The sequence below is a fragment of the Carassius gibelio genome, chromosome A2 (assembly GCF_023724105.1).
Source record: "Carassius gibelio isolate Cgi1373 ecotype wild population from Czech Republic chromosome A2, carGib1.2-hapl.c, whole genome shotgun sequence".
NCBI classification, from domain to species: domain Eukaryota; kingdom Metazoa; phylum Chordata; class Actinopteri; order Cypriniformes; family Cyprinidae; genus Carassius; species Carassius gibelio.
The window spans coordinates 30,255,092-30,281,138 of NC_068372.1; the positions used below are offsets into that span (position 1 = coordinate 30,255,092).

A 26,047-nucleotide genomic window follows, 5' to 3' on the forward strand; every position below is an offset into this window, starting at 1 on the left:
AGAGAGAAATATTGAGATTATTATTCACTCACATGTAAATCTGTGCATCACAAACTTACAAGTTCAGCATGAGTTGATTTAGCAAATTTGTTTTAGACATTTTTGCAATGTTTTCAAGGAAATTAAGGCAAGACATTGCAGGTTAATAGGGTAAAAAAAAAAATTTTCATAGGTTTTCTGAAATTGTATGATTAAATATGCAAATGGGGCATTGTCTAATTAAATATGCTCACATATGCACACAACATTAGTTCAAAATTCTTGTTTGATATTGGATTTCTCTTTCTATCGCTTCATGATTCAGAATATACTGTCAACAGTCAGAAAACAAACACATTTTCACCATGTTTTATGTGTAAAATGTTTTATAAATCAGTGTGAATGGGAACAAATAGGAACAAACTACTCTGTAAAATCCTTCAGAATATAGAGAGGAATAAAACTTTAAGTTTTGGTTTGTGCAAGTGCTGCTGAAGTGGAAAAGGAAACTCCCCACCTTAAAAATTTCGCATTTTTGACGTTTTTCAGGAAACAAAATGGTGTAAATATCAGTGTGAATGTTATATGAACAAACCCCTTCACTAAAAACCTTCAGAATATAGAGAGGAATAAAACTGTAAGTTTTGGTGTGTGCAAGTGCTGCTGAAGTGGAAAAGGAAACTCCCCACCTTAAAAATTTCGCATTTTTAACGTTTTTCAGGAATAAAATGTATGTGTAAATATCAGTGTGAATGTTATATGAACAAACCCCTTCACTAAAAACCTTCAGACTATTGAGAGGAGTAAAATTGTAAGTTTTGGTGTATGCAAGTGTTTCTGAAGTGGAGAAGAAACTCACCAACTGTAAATTTTCACATTTTTACCATGTTTTCAGGAAACAAAATGGCGTAAATATCAATGTGAATGTTATATAAACAAACCCCTCAGTAAAACCCTTCAGAATATAGATAGTAATAAGACTCTAAGTTTTGGTGTTTGTAAATGCTGCTGAAGCGGAGAAAAAACTTTTAAAGATACGGTTTCTAATTAAAATCTACAGATGCAAACAGATAAAGCGTGGAAAAATACTCCTATAAGTATATTTTGGATTTGTTTTCCCCAAAAGTCTTAAAAAGCACTTGAAAAATGACCAGTGCATGAATTTTATTTTATTTCTAAATTTTTTTGAGTGTAGTGTCTATATTAATGCTCTTTATCTATTTGCAACTGTAGATTTACAATTCATTCCTATTAAAGTAATGAGGGGTTTGTTCACATATCATTTACATTGATTTATATTTTAAAAATTTTATTTCGAAAAACATTTAGGATTGTTGACAGTATTTTCAGATTTTTGTAGTGATAAAAAGACAAATCCAAAATCAAATTGTATTGTACTGGCAAAACCAAACAAGAATTTTGAAGTAATGTTCAGATTTCTGTTATGCATATTAGTAAAATACAAAAATATGTTCGCAATTTTTATTGTAATCAATCAATGAGTTAAAAGTCAAATAGCTCAAAATACAAAACCTGAACAGTGCATGAAAAAACTATGTTTTGCCTTTAGCATCTTGCTGTAAATCTTAAAATAACATGTAGGAAATTTTGATTGCTCATAAATTGACCTGTTTAAGGGAAAGTGTGTGTTTGAAAATCAATGCAAAAGTGAATGTTTTTCCCACAGAGATGAGAGGAAACCTCCATCAGGAACCCATCAGTCCAAACTACTATGAGGACATGGAGTTTCCAGAACCAGATCTGCCACTGGATTTCCAGGAAGCTTTCGGGTTCCTGGATTCGATGGACAGCTGTGCTGGAAACACGGTGTGTTTATGCATGTATTAATAGAGAAATGTATGAGTGAGAAATAACAGTCTCAAGACAACTCTTCTCACAAGAGATTTGACTAATGCTTACTGCTGAATCCAAAAATACATAGTACACACAAATATTAGTTAAATTAAATTAAAAGTATTAAAAATATGAATTTAAATCAAATTAAAACTTAATAAAACATATTTACATTACATTTACTTTAAAAGTATTATAATTACATTAATTATTTTTAATTGTAACATTTTTATTAATGATTTACTTAGTTTTATACAATAGTGAATATAATAATGATATATATATATATATATATATATATATATATATATATATATATATATATATATATATATATATATATATATATATATATTAATTAAAATATTAGGTTATAACATTATTATAACCCAATACAAAATAAGTTTCATTCAGTATTAAATAATACAGTAGTGTGTATACACATATATATTTGTTATTGTTATTATTATTATTATTACTGAGTAACTTAAGTTATTAAAAGTAGTTCTGCCTTTGTAACGATCTACATAGTATTTTTCATTACCTAATAAAATCTAAAATATTTTATAAAATATTATAAAGTAATGAATTAACATTACATTTCCTTTGACTCTTCCATGATGAGCATTTTTACCATTGCAGTGCATTGTGGGATTGTGTGATGCTGTATTATATGATTCTATAAGAGGTTTTTATTCAGTTTCAGTGATTAATTATCTGTAATTTTTAAAAATGAGTCTAAATAATGTGTCGTATAAAGTAGTTTAATACTATTGCCTTGATTGTATATGGTGACTATACACTTATTATGCCTTAAGATGTCTGTAATTGATGTCTGTGTCGCTTTCTCTATTCTCCAGGTTGAGTTCTCAGTCGAGGCACCTTGTTTTGAGAACGAATATGAGTATGAGGAGGATGAAAAAAAGGACAGTCTGTCGCAAATCTGCACTAATGAGCGTCAAACACCTGCAGCCAAAAGCAGCAGCCCATCCTTCACACACCGGGATCTTCCTGGAAAATCACACAGCCTGCCGTATAAGTCCCGCCCCTTCCTGCCACCCCTGTCATTATCTTCAGACGACGAGTATAGCCCCGCTGATGATGATGAGTCTGATAAAGGTTCTGAATATGAGGAGATGTTTTGTCAGAGTCTACCAGCCAGTCGGGGTTTTCAGGGACTGTCTTGGTCGAGTCCACAAACCACCGCTGACTTATCTACAAGCAATGATGTAGATCTACACACTAGTAACCAATCAAACGCACTTCCTTCAGAGATCAATGATGATGTGCAATCCCTCGGCCAATCAGAAGAGGTGATTCCTGCTGATTCTGTAGTGACAGACAGCAGTGAACCTGCTTTTGACCCATCGCTTTGTGAAGAACATCTGAGTTCAGCTGTATTAAAGACACATGAAGTGTGTATGGATGAAAAGAAGAACGACGAGAGAGAGTCAACGGATGTGGAGAATGATAAACACACACTGATGTGAGTAGCTTAATTCTTCAGTTCATTTCATCATTTATTCTCCTACATGACTTTAATTCCTGTGTAATGACGATTAAAGGAGAATAAAACTCTTCTTATAGAGGTTGTCAAGGTCTAATAATGACACAAAACACCATAAAATGTATGTGCTATATTACACTTTTTTTAAAGTCATATGATGCTTTGTGTCCGAAACAAACAGAAAAAGTATTTAATTTACATTTTTACTTAAAATATTATTTTTAAATTAAGTTAAATTAAATATTTCTGACATTTACACCGTCTACTTTGGAATAACTACTAGTTTTGAATAAATGTAATGATTAAATGTAGCATAAGAATTACATGGCACACAAATATTAAATTAATAGTAGTAATAATAAATTAAAATAATTTAATCATTTTTTTTTTCCACTTAAAACTGAAATTGAATTTAAAACATTTTTTTTTACTTTTTTTTAATTTAGTTTAAGTAACTTAGTTTGAGTATTGCATTATAAATATATATATATATATATATATATATATATATATATATATATATATATATATATATATATATATATATATTATAATTAGTAACTTAATTTTTTATGCAGTCTAATTAAAAAATTTCATTAACATTTTTATGAAACTTTATATTAAATAATTAAATAAAATTAATTTAATCGGTTAATTAAATATGATAATATTAATAAGTACGTACATATTTATTATAATGAATTAAGTATATGCACATATTTATCACATAAAAATAAATAGCACACACATATTGGGTAATTTATGATTAATTTAATTATTAAAAATTTATTATTTTCTAAATTTTGGAAAAATTTATTTAACAGACTGAAAATCTTCCCAGTATTCATAAGGGCTTTTATCATGCATTTAGGGTTGTTTATGGAGCTTGACACCCCCTGGTCACTGTATGCTTTCTTTTTATGGAAAACATAAACCTAAACACTCTCATAATCTCCTCTACTTGTGTTTCAAGGCAGAAATAATATTGGGTTTGAACAACACAAACAGTGTAGCATTTGTGTAATATCTGACTTTTGTATGTGTACAGAGGAGAAGATGATCCAGAGAGTGAACCCAGTGAAGAAGACACTTATTTTGGACCGGACTCGATTCCTTCTTCACCAGAACCCGACCAAACTGAGACCGACAGCATCAGTGTTCCTGAGCCCATCCCAGCACTGTCTCCAGCCGAAGATGCTCAGCAGGTGCTGGATGCTGCGGGTTACCATGGTAACAGTGAGGTACCAATCACCGATGAGCTCACGGATGCAGACTGCGTCTCACTGGCTCCTCAAGACCAACCACCAGAGGAACAACCACAGATTATCAGTGAAACAAAGACTGAAGAGGATGAGAAGAGAGAGGAAACAGAAGTTCTAGTGGAGTTGGAAAAATGCAGGGAAAATCAAGAAGAAGAGTGTGAGAACAACAACAAGACAGATACAGATGAAGGAAAGTGTGAAGATGTTGCAGAAGATGCAAAACCTGGATCTCCAGAGGAATGTAGTGATGGGAACAAAGAACAAAAACAAGTGAACACAACTGAAAGAAAAGAGGATTTCATGGAAAATAGTGGAGATTGTGAGGAAAATGGAAACGATGGACCTGAGGAAGGAGAACAAGAGAAAAACGATGCTGAAAGACAAGAAGATTCAAAGGAAAACAGTGGAGATTGTGAGGAAAATGGAAACAATGGATCTAAAGAAGGAGAACAAGACAAAAACGATGAGGAAAGACAAGAAGATTCAAAGGAGAATAGTGGAGATTGCGCGGAAAATGCAGAAGATGGATCTAAAGAAGGAGCCAAAAGACAAGATTTAGAGAAAAACAGTGAAGAAGGAGATGAAGAACCGAAAAGACGAGAAGTTTTGATGGAGATTAACAGAGAATCGGAGAAGGTAGATGAGGAACATACAAAAGACCAAAACGAAGCTGAAAGACGAGAAGATTTAGAGAAAACAAATGGAGAATTTGAGGAGAATGCAAAAGAGGGAGAAATACACAGAAACGAAGCTGAAACACAGAAAGATTTAGAGGAAAGCAGTGAAGGATACTCTGAGGAGGACGTGAACCCAAAAACAGAAAGTCTTTCTCCTGAAGGTGGAGACGAGCCGGAAGAGTCCACACCCATGCAGCGACCAAATGAGATTGAACTCCAACAAACAGAAAACAAAGAGACTGAAGAGGAGACGTCCGATCAGATCTCAGCAGCGCCTGCCAAACGCTCTCCACGTAAACCTGCCAATCCCACCAAAGCGGTTCCCGTAGTCCCTCCCAAACCTCAGACGTCCAAACTCACGGCGTTCTCGCTCAGAAAACAGCTCCAGCACAGACAACACGACGATAAAGAGGCGCATGGCGAGACAACCGACCAAGAACACGGAACCGAAACTAAAACGCCGCAGAGAGAAAGCGCAGAGAACTGTAAGACACAGCCGAGGCTGGACTCCGAGGGTCCCGGAGAGAGACGGGAAGCATGGGACGGAGGAGCGGATCAAAGGAGAGACGCAGACAAAGAGGCCAAGAGGAACAGCGGCATCAGTATGTGCTTCGATCAAGCTGTGGCTCGAGCCACGGAGAAGAGGAGCCGAGAGAGAGAGAGCACAGAGAGACTGTCCGGAGCGCACTGGGACAGAGAGAGCCGGAAAGACGGGAAAACTGACTCACTTGATATCTAAAGAGAAGAGCAGACCTGTAAAACATAATGTGCAAAGAAAGTGTTCACATTTTCTTTCAACATACTCATTTTCACACATCTGGTTGGGTTTGTACAGCATCTCAGAGCATTTATTATCACATCAATATTCATGGGTCAAAGACGTTAAGAAATTTGCAAAAGTCATTCTACTGTATGTCTCTCGAAAGCACGTTAAATGTAAGTGTTTCAAAGTTTTTGGAGAGTAAAATGTCAGAATTTGGTTGGAACAATGTTACAATGTCATTCAGAGTGTAACACGATATGTCTGTAAAAATGTAAACAACGTGATCGTTCTGATGTGTACATAATAAAATATATATAAGAATAAGGGAGCATATTAAATTTGATTGTGTTTTAGAAATTCTTAGTGAAAAAAGGGCTAAACCTAGGATAAAAAAACGAATTAGTATTTGGGGTGAAAGTAATTATGTCATAAATTGATTTTTGCTGTAAATATGCCTGACGAGGTTGTTACACTGAATGACATTTTAGTGGGTGTCTTCTGTAAATCAGGGAAAAATGTATGATATTTATTTTTTTGCTTAAAAGAAGTAAAACAAAATTGCAATTAAATTAAACAGAAAATGTTTTAATATTTTTTGGGGGGAGAAAAACAACAATTTAAAGCAGGATTACACTTGCTTTTAATGCTTCAACCCTTTTTTGTCTTTGACCCTCATGCAAAATAAAATAGTTGGTTACTAACCAGCTGCTTTATAAATATTCATTAACCAGTTGATCATTTTCAGCCAAAATTTTTAGACTTTTTTAATGTTTTGATCATTGTGTCGGATTATATATCCTAATGCACTCAAATGAATATAAAAACTCAGGAACAAATCCATAAGAGACAGAACACAGCCACTTAATTAAGACTATCTGTATATGATGTTTTATGTATTTTCATCTCTGTATACATTTTATTTCAATAAATTAGATTTTTCATGATCTTGTATGATGTGTTTTTAATCATTTCACTTAATTGGGACTTGTATATAACCTGGTGGCTAATGAACAGATGGATAGCTGGCAGAGGTTTGTCTCTAATCAGCTTTTATTATGAAAGCCAGAGGTTCTAGCAAGACTTTCTCTTTTCTGTATTGGATTCTCATTGGCCAGTGATGTTCATTATTATATAATTTCATATGAAATAATAAAGCAAAAAAAAAAAGCCTATTTTTGTTCACAGGAGAAAATAAAAGCAAAGAACGTTTACTCTTACTAAAGCATTTGGAAATGTTTGGATTCAGAGTGAAGCGCATCCGTTTTGTGCGCGCTTCTAATTTTGGATTTACGGTGCTTTAAACAGAAACAGCCCAAAATGCATTGGTCCTTCAAAGGGTGACGTACTTCACTAGGAAATGGTCAACTGTTTTGTGAGGTTTGTGTAAACACTATTGATGCGCGCTCGGCATTCACCAAAGGAAGGCACCAGATCGCACGCGAGCTTCTCACTTCCCTCGGAATCGCCAGACGAGCATCATCTGTACCGTCCACGCGCTTTATTCGACACTGAAGCGACGAGAATGTCCGCATCGGGCGATATCCACGCGCAGCTGGCGTCGATCCTCGAGCGCTTCGCTAAATGCGCGCTGCTGGAGATGAGCCGCGCGGTGGAGCAGGAGATGACGCGCCGCCAGATGGAGGTCGAGACCCTGCTGGTGAAGCTCCAGTTCACCGAGAGCGAGCTGCGATCTGCGCGACAGAGCCAAGCGAACCTGCGCTCCGTGGGAATACAAGTCCACAGCAGCGGACAGAGAGGTGCGCGCGACTCAGGACACGCGAGCGTGCCTTTAAAGTCGACATGATGCTGTTTAACCCGTGCCTTTCAATCTTCAATCATTAATTATTGCGCTGAAACGAATTTCTTTCTCTGCTGACGTATGGAAGGCCCCGCTGCGGCTCGGCCAATCGCTAGCGACCCGCGTTCTAACCACGCCCCCTCAACCTGGCATACTTGTTCAAAACGTTGTCAAATGGGTCGCGAATTCAGATTCATGTTGACTTTAAAATGAAGTGCTTCGGCATAAAACTTAAACATTGGGATCAGATTGATGCAAACTGGTGTTAGTATTAGCATTAGGGATAATTTACACAATATGATAATTTTTTCATCATTTACCCTCGTGTTAAATAGTTCCAAAATCATATGGTTTTCCTTCCTTAATGCACCATTCAGAAGATATTTTGCATGCAATGAAAGTGAATTTGAATCACCATTTAAAGTTGCCTAGCTGGCGTGTGCACTATATTCAAAGTCTTCTGAAGTAATTTTATAGCTTAGTTATTAATTACCGGAAATATTTTACTCTTTCTAATATGCTGGTATGAATGTTTTGAATATTACAGATACATGCATTGTTCCTGTGGTACTGTATTTCATGTTTTTCCCCTACTATTTATATTTATCATCAGAGGTAAACCTCAACCTTGTAAAGTTCAATGAAAATTATGACGGAGAAACACAGACAGTGGTGAACACAGACGATCCTTCAGCACAGACATTCGCATTGAATGTAAGCATTGCTTCCATTCTTAGATTAGATTCTTATTCAGTATGTTATATAATGTTTTGGTTCCTTGTCATTCCCCGATGCAGGAAGATGGGATCAAATCCATTCGGATCAAAGAGGAGCACATGGATGAAGGACAGTGGGACAGCGGACCGAGTAAAAGACATACACATATCTAAAATAAAAATTATGATAGTGCTACCAAGTATTTATCAGTCGTTTGAATGATTCCACACTGTTTTTACTCTAGTATCTCCTGCTCTTTGCCCGTTGGGTCCGGAGGCGGAAGACCAGGACAGTTTCAGCGCGGGAACAGGACCAGCTAGAGAGAGTGAGAGATCACATCATACCAGAACTAGTCCAAATAACTAGTGTTTAGAATTAGGAGCTTTTTTAGCTGCGTCAGATACACTGCACAGTATGTACACGGCATGGTTTCAGTACAGCAGGGGATAAAACCAAACACAAAATTGCGCTTTTTATTTATTAAAGTCGACCTATTATTCCTCTTTTTACAAGATGTAAAATAAGTCTCTGATGTCCCCAGAGTGTATATGTGATGTTTCATCTCAAAATACCTAATATATTTTTTATATCTTGGTGAAATTGCCACTTTTAGGAATGAGCTGTTGTTTTAGTGTTTTTCCCTTTAAATGCAAATGAGCCGGTGCTCCCGCCTCCATTTTCAAAAGAGGGTGGAGCTTCAGTAGCTCATGCTCTATAGTTTTTGGTTTTGTTGGGCTGCAGTACCAAACGTTTCCACTAGGAAATTCACTTCCCATTCATTTCAATTGCTGTCATTTTTGACGTGAACAACTTTTTTTTTTCACATAACAAGTACCAAAACATGTAGCCGACCAAGTTTTGTACTATTCCGGTGGCAAAAAAAAAAAAAAAACGTAAACTTTTTCCATAAAAAATGATCGAACAACATCAGAAGGCTAATAAATTCTATTATCATTCAAAGTTTAAGTTTTTAAAAACAAATCTATTTCAGCTGATTCTGTAAACTATTTTACTTGCCTTATTACTTGCACATCACTATAATATTACAGGTTACAATTAAAGGGTTACTCCACCCCAATAGCCCAAACTATTAAATTCAACCGCTGTTTATTTTTTAAATACAATTATTAACTTATTGTTAACAATTATTATTTAAAAATGGTCATGCAAACACGCAAACATGTAAGGTGCAGCTGTGATAACCCTCTGCTCTCTGTACTTCACTCTGCAGCCGGGAGTAAAGTCAAGCCCAGTGGGTTGTGGAATTCACCCGTTTCTGAGGAATATCCCATCAACTCCGAAGGCCAGAGTTTGGACACGTCTCCTCTTGAATCAGGCGAGCGATACGAGAACCGACGGCCGGATCTAAACACACAGCATCACATGGAGGAAGCGTACAGACCGGAGGAGATCCCCCTGCGTGTGAATCCTTCAGCGGCGGAGAGGAGCTCTCGCTGTCCTCAGTGCGGAAAGACCTTCACCACACGCTTCTACCTGAAGATCCACCAGCGCATCCACACCGGAGAGAGACCCTACACCTGTCCACAGTGCGGCAAGGGCTTCTACTGTAACTCACACCTGATCTCACACCAGCGCTCGCACACCGGAGAGAAACCCTACAGCTGCGAGGAGTGCGGCAAGTCCTACTCACACTTAAACTCTCTCAAACTGCACCAGCGCAGCCACACCGAAGAAGAGGCGTATGCGTACTGGTGATTCCTCATCGACACCGTTTGACATTCAACATGTATTTTGTATGATAAATTATAAAACAAACAAGCATTGCTTTTAGTTTGATACACTGCCTTTTTTTGAGTTAGCATTTGTTACACTATTTGTAAAAAATTTATTGATGCATAAAATGCATATCATTTATATATAAATACATTTTTCATTTTATGAACTGTGTTATGTTGCTTTGCAATATTTTATTAGTTTGTATGGATTATTTAATATGGGAGCATCATTTTGCAATTGACAATAAAAGCCTGTTACTTTCTGATGGATATAATTCCTGGGTGATTCAGACGGGTTTAGCTGATGTTTACACTGGTGTGTGTTGCAGGAATGTGTGTGTGTGTGTGTTTGAATGTGTTTGAGCTAAAGCTTGCATTTGAGCTAAAGCTTCATGGAGATCATGTCACATGAGATCAGGTCTCTGGTGAAAAATAAAATATTAGAGAAAGGCTCAGACTAACCAGTAATTAATATATAATATTAAATTAAATAGAATTTTATAAAGAGATTCTCAAACAAAGGTTCTATGTTTAATAAAATAAATAAATAAATTGAATATAGAAAATTTATATAGAAAAAAATTTAATAATATAGAGATGCTCAACCTCAGACTAACAACAGTAATAATGAATAACCCAATAATACATTTTTAATTAAATAAAATCTAATATAGATGCTTAAACAATAAAATACAAAATATACACAGATATGCTTAAAGTAACAACAGTACTATCTATGTGCATTAATAAATAATAAACAAAAGAATACAATAATAAATAATTTAAATAAAACGTAAAAAAGAGATGCTCAAACAACCGTACTATGTTCAATAAGAAATAATCAGTTAATAATTAAAATAATTTAATATAGAAATACTAAAACAGTAATGTCCAATAATAAATAAATAATCTATTAATAAATAAATATATAAGTTAAAATAATAGAATAAAACCTAATATAGAGATTCTCAAACTTAAAACCGTGTTATACCTTGTTATAAATTAATATTGTGATGAAATGGATAATTTCTGCTTTTGAACTTCCGCTGCGACCATAGACTGGCTGCGACTCGTGACTTTTATTTTGACGGATGTTTCCCGGATGTTGTTCGTTGTGTTTCTGACTGTAGTCACAGATCAGCAGTGTTTTTAATAACAGCGAGATGAGCTCGTTACAGGCGCAGATCTCCGCGATCATGGACGTGCTGGCGAAGGCGGCGGTGGCGGAGATCAGTCAGCTGCTGGAGGAAGACGCTGCTGCTCTTCATCAGGAGATCCGGAGGAGGAACGAGGAGATCCGGGGACTGAAGAACCGACTGCTGCTCACCGAGACTCAGCTCAAGCGAGCCACGGACAGATGCTCCATCGGTGTACAAGTGCAGCTCACGGACACGAGTAAGAACTGCGGGTTAATCTTCTCATCATTGATATGATTTTATAAGATTGTATGATTTTTAATATATAATTACATTAAAAATTAATAATACTTTTGTATCTATCTATCTATCTATCTATCTATCTATCTATCTATCTATCTGTCTGTATGTCTTTCTGTCTGTCTGTCTATCTATCTATCGAGTCTATATATATATATATATATGTATATATATATATATATATACACATACACACACACACACACACACACACACGTATAAAGTGTGTATTTTATTAATATAAAATAAAATGTTATACTCCTACATGTTCACAAATTTATATTTAATCCCTGTAAATATGTTGCATATATTTATAGATTTTGTTACGTGTATAAACGTATTTATTTTTATTAAAGTTGATTGTACAATTTTTAATATATAATTTACATAGAAATAAATAGAAATACTTTTGCTACTGTCAGTCTATATCTATTGATCTTAAAAAATCTAAATTAATAGGTAAAAATTGATAGCCTGAATGCACTGTAAGTCGCTTTGGATAAAAGCGTCTGCTAAATGCATAAATTTAATTTTCAAATTTTTATTTTAAATTTAATTTACTTAATTTTGATCTATCGCGTCTACACACACACACGTTTTTTTTTTTTTTAGGTAGATACATTAAAAGTCACCAGCGTTCCAAAAACAACAGAGTGTTAATAATGAAGATAATCAAAAGTAATACAGTTCATATCCCTATTGATTTGAAGCATCTCGGCTCGTCTTAAAATGCACTTCAGCTGATGCTGACAAATATTGATTTCAGAGCGGGAGCTATTAGATTTATTTCTGCAGTGAGTAAATCCTCTTCACCTCTTCCTCTTCAGGAGTATCGGCTCATTCGGTCGATCTCAGTCAGGAGAAGGTGTTTCCCTCGGAGGAGAAGCCTCATTATTCCCACACGCTGGAGCTGAAGCGAGAAGATCCCGTCACGTGCTCCGCAGAGCCGGAGGAAGAGGAGCTCAGCGGCCTGGAGTTTGAGATGAAGATCGAGCAGGTGGAGGAGAGCCAACACCACCGTGACGATGGAAACGCTCATCCGTGGAGTTCAAAAGCGCTTGACGATCCGGAGATCCGTCTGATCGAGTCGGAGCAGCATTCCCAGAATTTTCCAGATCCCTACGTGATGACGGAGGATCCCACGGTCGCTCAGTCGTCCTCCGGTCTGTTCTCGCTCTCTCACGAGAACGAGAGCTTCGGCGCTTCGGGAGACGTCGAGTACGGACTGAATCCTCATTCGAGCTCGTGTCTGGCTAAAACACTCTCGCAGCATCCGTACCAGGAAAGCCATCCGCATCCCAAACCGTTCCGCTGCGAGGAGTGTGGCAAAGGCTTCACACAGCGGACGCGTCTGATCACACACAGACGAATTCACACGGGTGAGAAACCCTTCCGCTGTCAGCTGTGCGGGAAAACCTTCTCCAGACAGGACAACTGTCTCCGACACATGCGTCTGCACAGCGGACAGAGATGAAGAGCGCCGCTCTGAACGCTTTTCTCATGTCTCAAAGTGAGATGTCTTCATGTTGTAACTGACTTGTACATGTATTTTGCATTTCTGCATCACGGCCTGTTTAATACATTCCTTAATAAAGCAAGAAACAGTGCATTTCTAACAGCTGAGGGGCGTTGTGATAGCCATATTATAAAATTCACTGTAAACCACGGCTTCACGGGGCTTATTGATTTTATAAAACGGTTATTCCATATACATAGTAAGGTTTCACAAAATAAAACAGAGCAAATAAAGTGTAATGATATTAATAACAACAGTATTCTTCCACCAAACAATGTAACTCCTCAGAATCAGTTGTGATTGTTACAAAGTGGTTGCCGAGCAACACACAGATGTAAACAAAGGTGAATGTTACTTTGTAGAGTCATTCACAACAGCTTTGAAGTTTGGGATCAGTGAGATTTGTAATGTGTTTTAAAGAAGCCTCTTCTGCTCAGTAAGGCTGCATTTATTTGATCAGAAATACAGTCAAAATTGTGAAATATTATTACAATTTAAAATAGCTGTTTTCTATTTGAATATATGTTAAACTGTAATTTATTTCTGTGATGTGCAGCTGTATTTTCAGCATCATTCCTCCAGTCTTCAGTGTCACATGATCTTCAGAAATCAGAATAATATGCTGATTTATTACAGTTTTGCTGTTTAGTATTTTATTTTATTTTTTGGTAACTGTGATACCTTTTTTAGGATTATTTGATGTCTAGATTTAATAAGAACAGCATTTATTTAAAGTATAAATATTTTCTTACAATATAATCTTTATTAGCACTTTTCTTTTCAATTTAACACATCCTTTGATGAATAAAAGCGTTATTTAATTTTATTTTATTTTAAATCATTTTATTTTTAAAACTTTTAAATCGATATTGTGTATTGTTACAAAAGATTTATATTTTGAATAAATGCTGATATTTTAACATTTTATTTATTAAAGAATACTGAAGAAAAGTATCACAGGGTTCAAAAAAATATTAAGCATCCAAACGGTAAAACAAAAAGAATTTAAGGATGATTTCTGTGACACTGAAGACTGGAGTAATGATGCTGAAATTTCAGCTTTGATCACAGAAATAAATGACAGTTTAAAATATATTCACATAGAAAACAGCTATTTTAAATTGTAATAATATTTCACAATTTTTAATGTATTTCTGGTCAAAGAAATGAAGGCTTTATGAGCAGAAAAGACTTCTTTAAAACACATTACAAATCCCAGACTTCTGAACAGCAGTGTATTTATACACATACACAACAGTTCTTTCTAGTCCTCGAATCTGATTGGCTAAGAGGTCTTTCCAAATAAAAAAAATAAAAATGTATGTAAAATATTAATAAAAACTTTAGGAGTGTCTCTGGGGGAAAGAATAGAGTGGAAACAATTTAAGCTTAAAGTTAATTAAAAATCTAATTAAACATGTAATTTTGAGTTTTTCTTCTTGTAAAACGCACTTCCCATTCTAGGATTTATGGGTGTTTTTTAAGGAAATATTTAATTGCTTACATGCATGTGAAATGGGCCTGATGCTGAAATCTGTTGTGTGTAATTGTTTAAATTTAATATTTAATTATTTTATTTTTTTGTCACTGTAGTGGGATTTTCAAACTTGAAATTGTTGACCAAATGTGTTCACGCAATCCTTGTTCCATGTTTCCCTCTTAATTAACCCTGGGTCTTCAGGATTTGATTTGTAAATGTTTATATTCTTGAGGCCAATAGCATGATGTGATGATCTTGTTTTAATACCTGTCCATTTGATTCTTCTGAAGCGTCTCTTCTTTGCTCTAGTGAACACAGTTGCACCATTTTAGTGGTTTCCAACAGACAGACGCACATCGCAGTTTCTGTGACTTTACACAGCTCATGAATATTTAATGAGGTAAGTTCTGTCCAGTTCGTGATTGGTTGTCTGTTTGACTCTGTTTAAAGCGGTTTCAGATTGCAGTTCTGAAACAGGGTTTAAAAAGTCACCAAGTTTGACTAATGTTGTTATCCCAGGGTTCATAAACAATATGAATAATACGTTTTAAGTCTTCTTTTTATTGATGAGTTTGACTTCTTGTATATCATTTATAGTGCTGTTTAAATTAATGTTCTTTCAGTAATTCCATGTTCTCATGTTTATTTAGTTTCCTCATTAAACACTCATATATTCAGATTGAATGGACCTCATTTATTGTTTGTCCTGACCTCTCTGTCTTAATGTGTCTTAAACAAACACCATGAACAGATGAGTGTGTGTGTGCGCGCGCGAGCATGTGTGTGTGACTAGATGAACACACATCAAGCTTTTTCACCACTCGCAATGGTCTTTAATGGTTAGCTGTATTATTGGAACAGTTCACCCAAAAATGAAATGTGCTGAAAATGTATCCTCCATCTGAGATTGGTCTGTATTTGAAGAAATGTAGCACTGCATCAGTGTCTCATCAATGGATGCTCTGCAGTGAATGGGTGCCGTCAGAATGAGAGTCTGATAAAAACATCCCAATAATCCACAGCACTCCAGTCCATCAGTGAACATCTGGAGAAGACAAAACCTGAAACACATCCAGCATTAAGATGATTTTAACTCAAACACATAGAGTCTATAATCCATAATAACACTTCCTCCAGTGAAAAAGTGTTCTGGTCTGAATCAGGAGAGAAATATGCACAGATCAAGCAGCGTTTAAACAGATCTAAACAAATCTGTGAGAGACAACAGGAGATGCACTTTTTCATCTGCTAATTTTAAAAGCATAGAAAAGCTTAAATATTGAGAAAAAAAAAATCCAAAATCTTAACATGAGCTTATTTTACCTTCATTATTTAAACTTGAATGTGGGTAAGTTTTATGAAGAAGGTAGCGAAAAGTGAGTTTTGTAAAAGATCGCATTCAGGATCGATGATCAAATCACAAACCACTTCCTGGCTAGATGTTTCATTTGGTAATGTTAGGGGCAGGTTGGATTTATAATGCTATAAATCGCGTTTGTTCATGCTTAGTCATCAGCACGTTTTCATCCACGCGCGCATTCAGTGTTTTTTCTTAAGGTGCGTAATAGCGCCTCGCGCCGCAACAGTGAAAACACGCAAAGCCGGAAAATTCCGTCAGTGGCGCGGAAAGAGTTAAAAAACAAAACGCATGCATCTTTAATAAAGCAGTACCGTTAAAATGTAGATGTGATCTTTAATTACACGCACAAACGCAGCAAAATACAGTCTTGAGAGAACACGGAAGGACGTTAATCTGATCAACACTATCAGTAGTTTTCCACCCTCTGTCTGGGAAACTTGAGTTTCTAGAACATTCTGATGCCCTGCTGAGTCCGATTGTCCTTCACTAAGTCTGTACTTTTCCACAGTTTCAAAAGAAGTGTTTAAAAACCTCCGAGTGGGCAGACTTGCAGCATTTTCTTATCTGTTTTGAAATGTGTTTGTGCAAACCTCATCCTTCACACGATCCCTGAATCACCGGATATCATGTGTTGAAGACATTACAAATAATGCAGTGGATTTCTGCACTGCTGATAGGGTTACAAGTGCTGCTGAGAAATGAATCAATGTTTTCACCAGCTTTGCTGGGATTATTCTAGCCTACCTCTCATTATTTATATCTAGGCTACTAGTAGGCTTTTCTCCTTTCCTATACAAAAAAAGATAGTAAAAGACATTAAAACGAGCAATGCATTGAAATAATTGACAAATGCTGCTGAGATCTGAATGGTTTCTCCAACTTTAGAGAGAGTAGCTATTCTTATATCTCATTATTAATATCTACGATGCCAAATAAGATTGCATCTAAAATATATTAATATATATGACAATATATATGACAATTTATATATATTGCATGTGACGGGGTTAAATTCACACAAGTAGTAAGCAGCTGCAATTCTAACTGCGTCAAATGCAATATTTCCTACATGCGCATCTTCCAATCCAGATTGTTAACCGTTCGTTGCACGCTCGGAATCGTTCGGTTTTTGTGTCGCAGACTCCAGAAGCATCCATCCTCGCATTTTTATCCACGAGTGGAAAAATACAGAGGCTTTCGGTAACTCCGCCTCTGAAGGATAAAGCGAGAGCGGCGCGCGACGACCGGGAGACGAACCGGAGACGCGGAAGGTGACGGACAACCTGTAACGACTCTAAACTAGTACCAGAGATTACTTTTATTACGTCTTTTAACATTCAGTTTTACAACTGCAACATTGCTCAATACACTTTCCTTCTGCTCGAAGAATATCATTAAAGGTACGTCAATTTGTGAAGAGTTTTATTAGCCTATATTATTATATGATTGCTTTTATATATTAAATGCAACTTCACTGCAATAGGCTGTCACTGCTGCATATTGCACAGACGACTATATGTGAGTTAAATGTCTTGTATTAATGCGTTGCACGCAGGTTCATCATCATGCCTGAGAAAGTTCGTATCAACAGCGCAGATGTGAAATACACGGAGAAACACATCGAGTCGCGTTACTGTTACCGCACTGCATCCGTGCGCAGAGATGGAGACGCGTTCACTGTGAGTCTCTGAACCCTTCAAATGCATGCATTTCAGCTTTGTGCATTGCTGAATGCAGTGCAACTTTATATCTCAGGGTCTGAATAATAAAGTTGCATTGTATTTTCTTTAATTGGTTGTACTACGTTAACATTTTAAAGTACTTTGCATGTATTATGTTAATAAGGTGACGCCCTCCAGCACTGAGTTCACCTTCCGCACTGAGAGGAAGGTGCCCAGGCTGGGTGTGATGCTGGTGGGATGGGGTGGAAATAACGGGACCACGGTCACAGCTGCTGTCCTGGCCAATAAAATGGGTCTGACCTGGAGAACCAAGACCGGCATGAAGGTACAGAGTCAAATTGATCAAAACGTGTCCATGTAATGACAAATAATAAACAGGTGTAGAGTGCAATCCATTAGAAAGCATACAAAGAGTGCATTTCTGTCTGTTATAAAAAAAAAGTTTTTCAAGCACACAATGATTTTTTAAAAGTGTGTTTTGAGCAAAAGCATTAATAATGCCATACATTTTGAAAAACCTCACTGCACTGATCTTAAGACATTCATTAAAGGCTGTGGCTTTTAGCATCCTTTTTAGCGCGTCAGCCTCCCATGCCAACGACCCGTGTTCGAATCCCGCTCGCAACTAGAACAAGGACTGAGAACCACAGGGGTAACACTAATTTCACATCTAATTATATTATAAGATCAGTTAGCGCTCGGTGTGAAAGCGCCGTTTGTCAGCAATTCGTTTCGCTTTTCTGCATTGCGCTCAGTTGACATTTATAAATAACACCATTCATATATATTAATAACAAAACACTACACAATAAAACAATGCAATGTAATATAATAGAATCAATTAAACCTATAATTAGTGTAATCAAAATTACATTTTACAAATGTGACAATACCAGCGTTTTCCACTAGCATTTTGAGCGCTGTTGATTCTTAAACGCCTGTGATTGGCCGTTGTATTCATGAGCTAAACAGACTGGACTGTGATTGGCTGAAATAATCATATATTAAACAATGTACAAGAATCTGCTCAACAGCGCTCAAACTGCTTGTGGGTAATGCTGGTATTGTCACATTTCTCAGATTTCAGTAACGACATCGGTACTTTTGACAACACTACCTATATAATACAAATACATATGAAAATATTTTAAATGCACAAAAAGTTCAGACTCATTACATTAAACATCAAGAAGTGACTAAATACAGTAACAACATTTTTCAAATCTAAAATGAAACATTAAAATTTATAAATAGCTACTAGCTATAAAACATTTTAATAATAAAACACTTAATACATGTAATATAATATAATAATACATATTTTAATATTATTATTTTTTTTATAAAAAAATATAATATATATGATAAATGTATAAATTATTATTATATAATATTAATTTAATATTATATATTAATTAATGTATTATTTACTTTTTAACGCCCAAAATAAAAACTTAAAAAGCTAATATGCTTATTTATTATGCATAATTATATGAATAAAATGTTTATGTTTATATATTTTAAAAATATGTTTATATTATTTTATTTAATTGAACATAATAATTTTATTTTTTTCGATTTTAGCCCATCCATTTTTTGGGGATTTGTATTATAAGTAATTGAAGTAACTAAAAATATGTTTAACGATTTTTTGCGAATGTTGCAGTGAGTTCTGAAACCATTATTTCTGAATGGTTCTGTTATTTCAAAATGTTTAGTTTTTTTTATGTCTTAAAAACGTGTTGGTTATAGGAACGTTGCATCTTATTATTTTGCGATCATTAGTGAAACGTTACTTTTCAATGTTAGTGCGTTAGCACTTTTTTAGCTTAGCTTAGCATAGATCATTGAATCTGATTAGACCGTTAGCATCTTGCTTAAAAAATGTCCAAAGATTTTCAATATTTTTCCTATTTAGAACTTAACTCTTCTGTAGTTTCATCGCGTATACTAAGACCGACGGAAAATGAAAAGTTGTGATTTTTTTAAGCCGATATGGTTAGGAGAGTATAGCATAGGAGAAAAATATTGAAACTCTTTGGTCATTTTTGAGCAAGATGCTAACGGTCTGATCAGATTCAGTGATCTATGCTAAGCTAAGCTAAGCTAGGCTAAAAGTGCTACCACCGGACACAGAGATCGGCTGAATGGATTCGAAAACAGTAAAACTCAACCGTTTAACTCTAATGTGCTTGTTTTCCAAAAAAAGTGGAGTGTTTCTTCAATGTCACTTGTTCGTAACGTCCAGACAACCTTTCCAGAACATTCCTGTCAGCTGGGAATCAGCTTGTAATGTCATCCTTTCAGAAAGCGAATTACTACGGCTCGTTGCTGGAGTCGTCTACTGTGTGTCTGGGATCCGGTCCGGATGGAGAGGTTTACACTCCCTTCAGAGATCTGCTCCCGATGGTGCATCCCAACGACATCGTGTTTGATGGTAAAAGCATCATCTCTCATGGATCTGACGCTCTGTTTGTCGTTGTGCAGTAAAGACTGAAGCTGTAATATCTGTGCAGGCTGGGATATCTCGTCTCTGGACCTCGGCAGAGCCATGGAGCGCGCTCAGGTTCTGGACTGGAGTCTGCAGGAGAAGCTCCGCCCACACATGAGCCAGCTCAAACCCAGACCCTCCATCTACATCCCAGATTTCATTGCTGCTAACCAGAAGCAACGGGCGGACAACCTCATCGAAGGAAGCAAAGCAGAACAGGTGAAGTACTATTCACAGCTGCATTACACATTAAATATATCATTTACACTGGTTAAAAAGGTTTCAACTGTTAACATTACTGAACTAAATTACTACAAATTATTTTTAGTTTTGTGCATTGATGGATGCAATGCAACTTTTATTTTATTTTAGTGTGAATTGTTAAGTTGCATTGAATTTTCTTATTTTTTAGACAGTTGCATAGATGCATAAAGCATTTTAAAATATTTTGCATTTCTAACTAAATAATTAAAATGTTAAAATTAATTTAAGTTTTGTGCATTGATGGATGCAATGTAACTTTTATTTTATTTTATTTTATTTGAGTGTGAATTGTAAAGTTGCATTTAATTTTCTTATTTTTTTGGCCAGTTACATACATGCATACAACATTTTAAAATATTTTGCATGTATAAATAAATTATAAAAAATGTTCAAATAAATTTTAGTTTTGTGCATTGATGGATACAATGCAACTTTATTTATTTATTATTTTATTTTCAACTTTTATTTTTTATTTGAGTCTGATTTGTAAAGTTGCATTTAATTTTCCTCTTTTTTGGGGGGCAGTTGCATACATGCAGCATTTGAAAATACTTTGCATGTAACTAAATTACCAAAATGTTGAAATTAATTTTGGTTAATAAATAATAAATGCATTAGAATAATTCTTAGTTCCGGTTAACAAATGTAACTTTATTAGAAATGTTTTACATATATTCTTTAAAGTCAACTGTTACATGTTACAATAAATACTAGTAAAAATTACAGAACATAATTACAAATTTGATGCAAATTGAAGTGTTTTCTGCATCAGTTTCTGATCCACAAGCACCAAATTTCATTGATAATTTATTGAAAACAAATTTATAAAGGTCCTATTTCTGTGCAATATATGTGAAATATTGTATATATATATTCTGTAACTATATATACTATGACAAAAAATGTATTAATCTTATTCTTAATCTTAAGATTAATAAATTAGTTCAACATTCACTAATGCATTATTAAAATAAAAAATATATATTTATATTATTTAAAGGACATAAGCTGACAATGCAAATAATTTTTTTTGAATTAATTAATTTTAACAGAGAATAACAAATAATGCTCATATGTATATATATATATATATAGTATGTGTGTGAGTAAATGTATAATGTTCCATACAGGTGGATCAGATCCGCAGAGATATCCGTGATTTCAGAAAGAAGAGCGGTGTGGATAAAGTCATCGTTCTGTGGACGGCGAACACCGAGCGATTCTGTGACGTGCTTCCTGGAGTCAACGACACGGCGGAGAACCTGCTGAACAGCATCCAGGTGAGTCTGCGGACGCAGCTGCTGTGTGATGAATCCGTGTCGCTCAGAGAGGCTTGTTCTGATGTGTTCGGTGGGGTGTGTGTCTCAGACGGGAGGGGAAGTGTCTCCCTCCACCATGTTTGCGGTGGCCAGTCTTCTGGAGGGCTGTGCCTACATTAACGGCTCGCCACAGAACACGTTTGTCCCCGGAGCCGTGGATCTGGCCGTCCAGCGCGGCGTCTTCATCGGAGGAGACGACTTCAAATCCGGACAGACCAAACTCAAGTCTGTGATGGTGGACTTCCTGATCAGCGCCGGGATCAAGGTGAGATCTGAAGCATTCATTTTAAACAATAAAACACTAATATCATTTAGAAAAACATTTCACAATAAGGAGACTTTAGTTAATGCATTAACTAACGTTAAGTAACAAAAAGCAATTAATTTTAGCATTTTAATTATTTTGGATTCTGTTTTAATAATTAAATTAAATGTTAGTACTCAGAATGCATGTGTAGTTAATTGAAATCATGAAATTTTCATTAAATGAAATGAAAACTTCATTAAAAGTTAAATAAAAATTATGATTTTAGGGCCCTATAAAATCCATTTTATTTTATTCCCAAATTCTGTTACATTCTTTGTATTTCCGAAAAGTGCCATATGTATATACTGGAAAAATATTCTATATTATATATATATATATATATATATATATATATATATATATATATATATATATATATATATATATAAGAATAATATAAGAAATATTTTTATAATATGCAATATAGAATATTTCACATAATATGAAAAAATTAAACAATAATATATAAATATAAATATATATATTTACATTATATATATATATATTATATATAAATTTTTTCATATTATGTGAAATATTCTATATTGCATATATATATATATATATATATATATATATATATATATATATAATTATTTTTTTCATATTATGTGAAATATTCTATATTGCATATTAGAAAACATTCAAATAATATTAAATATTTCTTATATTATTTTATTATATAAAATATTCTATATTTATAATATATAAATTCTATATTATTATTGTATTATTTATTTTATGTTAAAAATGTAATATTATGGGAAATATTCTATATTTCATATTATTTAAAAAAATCTAAATAATATTAAATATTTATTATATTTATTATATCATATATTATATTGTATATTATATATTATATATAAATTATATATTACTATCGTGTTATTTATGGTAAATATTCTATATTGCATATTATTTAAAAATATCTAAATAATATTAAGTATATCTTATATCAAATATTCTATTTTTATTATATATAAATTATATATTATTATTGTTTTATTTATTTTATATGATATATTTCATTCACATTTTTTTATCTTAATAATATTACATATTTCTTTATTATTTTATTATATAAAATATTCTTCATTTTATAATATATAAATTATATATTATTATTGTTTTATTTTTTTCATATTATGTGAAATATTCTATATTGCATATTATAAAAAATCCAAATAATATTAAATATTTATTTTATTATATCTTCATAAAATATAAATTTTATATATTTTTTTATTATATTGTTTTATATATTTACATTTTCCACATTTTTCAAATTTACATTGCATAATATAAATAAAATAACATTGTCCTTTTTTTAGCCAACTTCTATAGTGAGTTATAATCATCTGGGCAACAACGACGGTCTGAATCTGTCGGCGCCGCAGCAGTTTCGCTCTAAAGAAATCTCCAAGAGTAACGTGGTGGATGACATGGTGCAGTCGAACCCTGTTCTGTACCGACCTGGAGAGAAACCTGACCACTGCGTGAGTCTGACGCTGTATTACACACACACACACACACACACCATACACACACTAATCACTGAATCATTTTCATGATTTCTGAAGATCATGTGACACTGAAGACTGGAGCAATGATGCTGAAAATACAGCGGAGCATCACAGAAATAAATTACACTTTAACATATATTCAGATGGAAAACAGCTGTTTGGAATTGTAATAATATTTCAGATTTTTACTGTATTTTTGATGCAGCCTGTGTGTGCAGAAGAGTCTTTTATTCAAAAACATTAGAAATCCTACCAACCCCAGTCTTTTGAACCGCTCCGCTCTGAAACAGAAGATTGCTGCGATGCATGAATAATGTCTGACGGAGAGAGTAACCACTGATTTGGTTTGTGGTCTGTCTGAACAGGTGGTTATTAAATATGTGCCCTATGTGGGCGACTGCAAGCGTGCGATGGATGAGTACACGTCTGAGATCATGATGGGAGGAACAAACACGGTCGCTCTACACAACACCTGTGAGGTGAGAGCAGCACACACATGCAGGATATCCTGTTTTGTCAATTATAATGTTCTTGGATTCTGTCTGAATGGTTAAATTATATGTTAGTAATAAAAAAAACATTGTTTAGTTAAATGAATTCATGCAGTATATACAATTTAACAACAATTTATTCAAAGCTAATTTTTCTAATTTTTTTCCCAAATTCAATTTTTTTTTAAATATATATATATATATTTCAGTTTTTTTTTCTTCTCCAATTAGATTTTTTTCTGGATTCTGTCATAATGGTTTAATTAAATGTTAGTAATGAAAAGCAAGTCTAATTAATTGATATTATGAATCTTATACAATTGATCAAAAGTTTAATAAAAATTAAATTTTTACGGACATTTTTTCCCCCTAAATTCTGTTTTAGTTTTTCAAAAAATCTTGTATGTATTTTTTATTTTTATTTTTTTGGATGAATTTATATATATGTATTTTTTTTGTATTTCTAAATTTATTTTTTATTTTACTTTTCTGGATTCCTTTTTCCTCCAATTTTTTTGTTCTGGATTCTGTCTTAATGTTTAAATGAAATGTTAATAATGAAAAAGCAGGTCTGATTAATTGAAATTCTGAATCTTATACAATTTAAAAATAATTTAAATTTAGGGCCCTATGAAACCCATTTTATTCCCCCCAAATCTTTCCATTTATTTATAAAAATAAAAAAATGTTGTTTTTTTTCATTTTTAGTATGATTATTTATTTTGTTTTAATGATTAAATGTCAGTTATCCAAAAGCATGTCTAATAACATAATAATAAATAATAGAAAATAATAATAGAGAGTCTAATAGAGAGACTCTGATGCTTGTGTCCAGGACTCTCTTCTGGCCAGTCCCATTATTCTGGACCTGGTGATCCTGACAGAGCTGTGTCAGAGAATCACATTCCGCACTCAGGACGATCCGGTTTTCCAGGGTTTCCACAGCGTTCTGTCGCTGCTCAGCTTCCTGTGCAAAGCTCCGCTCGTGCCCCAGGGGGCGCCAGTGGTCAACGCCTTCTTCCGCCAGCGGGCGTGCATCGAGAACGTCATGAGGTCAGACAGAAGCCCGTGCATGCGTTTTGCATGAGATGCATTGCTGCAGTGTTAAATGTGTTTCTTTGTGCATCCTCAGAGCGTGTCTGGGCCTGCCTCCTCAGAATCACATGCAGCTGGAGCACAAGATGAAGAGGAGCTTCATGCATTCGGATGAAAACCACATGCTTCATCCCATCATCATGAACGGGAAGATGGAGCATATCAACAAATATCAGTCTGTCAAATGCATTGACATGAACGGTCATGAGAAGATTCGACACACAGTGTCATAAAATCACTCCGAGATCAGCTCTGTGTTTACTGCGGTGTTCAATCTGTTTCAGTCACGTTCAGTTGCATTATTATAGACTACACCTCGCTCCGTTTCTGTAATTACTTGTTCTCGTTTAGCCAGTACTGTATCTCCGGATGAAACTATTCATCTATGCATTCCCAGCCGTGGAATATTTTCCAGGTTTTGTACATAAATGCACTGAGAAATAAACTCCATTCATTCTTGAACAGTGATAATTGTTGTTGCATTTGGCATATGTATTAATACAGTTGTGGAAACACTCGTAAAAACGTTGATTTAATAAAAAAGGATCAATTTGAGTCATTCTGGGATGGTTTTTCATTTGGATGTTAGGTCATTATAAATGAAGGGATTTATCAACTTAGATCTTTCTATCTATCTATCTATCTATCTGTCTAATTTATATGTATATACGTAATATATATTATCAATTTGCAATAAATAAATAATTACTAACATATATATAGCTGTAACTTTGGGGATTTTGTTTAATAATGAAAAAGTAGGCTATGTCTAATAAATGTAAAATCA

At 34.4% G+C, this 26,047-nt stretch overlaps 4 protein-coding genes and 1 long non-coding RNA gene across 5 annotated transcripts in view; 4 read left to right on the forward strand and 1 right to left on the reverse strand.

Moving 5' to 3' along the window:
* Window positions 1-6,986, forward strand: part of si:dkeyp-68b7.12 (rho GTPase-activating protein 30) — a 15,408-nt gene extending 8,422 nt beyond the window's left edge. Inside the window, exons 12-14 of the mRNA XM_052535182.1 lie at window positions 1,667-1,806; window positions 2,694-3,319; window positions 4,389-6,986. Coding sequence (XP_052391142.1) covers window positions 1,667-1,806; window positions 2,694-3,319; window positions 4,389-6,018 — 2,396 coding nt within the window. The 3' untranslated portion in view covers window positions 6,019-6,986. The remainder of the gene's footprint in view (window positions 1-1,666; window positions 1,807-2,693; window positions 3,320-4,388) is intronic.
* Window positions 1-26,047, reverse strand: part of LOC127938525 (uncharacterized) — a 68,155-nt gene that overhangs the window by 28,179 nt on the left and 13,929 nt on the right. The gene's annotated exons all lie outside the window — the stretch shown is intronic.
* si:dkeyp-68b7.5 (zinc finger protein with KRAB and SCAN domains 1) lies at window positions 7,267-10,556 on the forward strand. Its single transcript, XM_052535087.1, has 5 exons — window positions 7,267-7,799; window positions 8,454-8,554; window positions 8,638-8,707; window positions 8,802-8,882; window positions 9,789-10,556. Exons 1-5 carry the CDS (start codon window positions 7,439-7,441, stop codon window positions 10,271-10,273), a joined length of 1,098 nt encoding a protein of 365 aa, XP_052391047.1. The 5' UTR covers window positions 7,267-7,438; the 3' UTR covers window positions 10,274-10,556.
* On the forward strand, window positions 11,331-15,402 carry si:dkeyp-68b7.7 (zinc finger protein 112). Its single transcript, XM_052535099.1, has 2 exons — window positions 11,331-11,688; window positions 12,557-15,402. Exons 1-2 carry the CDS (start codon window positions 11,457-11,459, stop codon window positions 13,201-13,203), a joined length of 879 nt encoding a protein of 292 aa, XP_052391059.1. The 5' UTR covers window positions 11,331-11,456; the 3' UTR covers window positions 13,204-15,402.
* Window positions 17,326-25,815, forward strand: LOC127938446 (inositol-3-phosphate synthase 1-A). Its single transcript, XM_052535063.1, has 11 exons — window positions 17,326-17,485; window positions 17,641-17,764; window positions 17,931-18,092; window positions 20,075-20,204; window positions 20,284-20,477; window positions 21,653-21,802; window positions 21,891-22,106; window positions 23,483-23,647; window positions 24,040-24,153; window positions 25,001-25,218; window positions 25,298-25,815. Exons 2-11 carry the CDS (start codon window positions 17,651-17,653, stop codon window positions 25,491-25,493), a joined length of 1,659 nt encoding a protein of 552 aa, XP_052391023.1. The 5' UTR covers window positions 17,326-17,485; window positions 17,641-17,650; the 3' UTR covers window positions 25,494-25,815.

Excerpts from the sequence above, each read along its gene's own strand:
- si:dkeyp-68b7.5 (XM_052535087.1), top strand. The coding sequence starts at position 7,439 with ATGCGCGCTCGGCATTCACCAAAGGAAGGCACCAGATCGCACGCGAGC. Across the intron at positions 7,800-8,453 it reads CCACAGCAGCGGACAGAGAG|AGGTAAACCTCAACCTTGTA; the intron begins GTGCGCGCGACT and ends ATTTATCATCAG. Across the intron at positions 8,883-9,788 it reads AACAGGACCAGCTAGAGAGA|CCGGGAGTAAAGTCAAGCCC; the intron begins GTGAGAGATCAC and ends TTCACTCTGCAG.
- si:dkeyp-68b7.7 (XM_052535099.1), top strand. The coding sequence starts at position 11,457 with ATGAGCTCGTTACAGGCGCAGATCTCCGCGATCATGGACGTGCTGGCG. Across the intron at positions 11,689-12,556 it reads AGTGCAGCTCACGGACACGA|GAGTATCGGCTCATTCGGTC; the intron begins GTAAGAACTGCG and ends CTTCCTCTTCAG.
- LOC127938446 (XM_052535063.1), top strand. The coding sequence starts at position 17,651 with ATGCCTGAGAAAGTTCGTATCAACAGCGCAGATGTGAAATACACGGAG. Across the intron at positions 20,478-21,652 it reads AAGGAAGCAAAGCAGAACAG|GTGGATCAGATCCGCAGAGA; the intron begins GTGAAGTACTAT and ends TGTTCCATACAG. Across the intron at positions 23,648-24,039 it reads GAGAGAAACCTGACCACTGC|GTGGTTATTAAATATGTGCC; the intron begins GTGAGTCTGACG and ends CTGTCTGAACAG.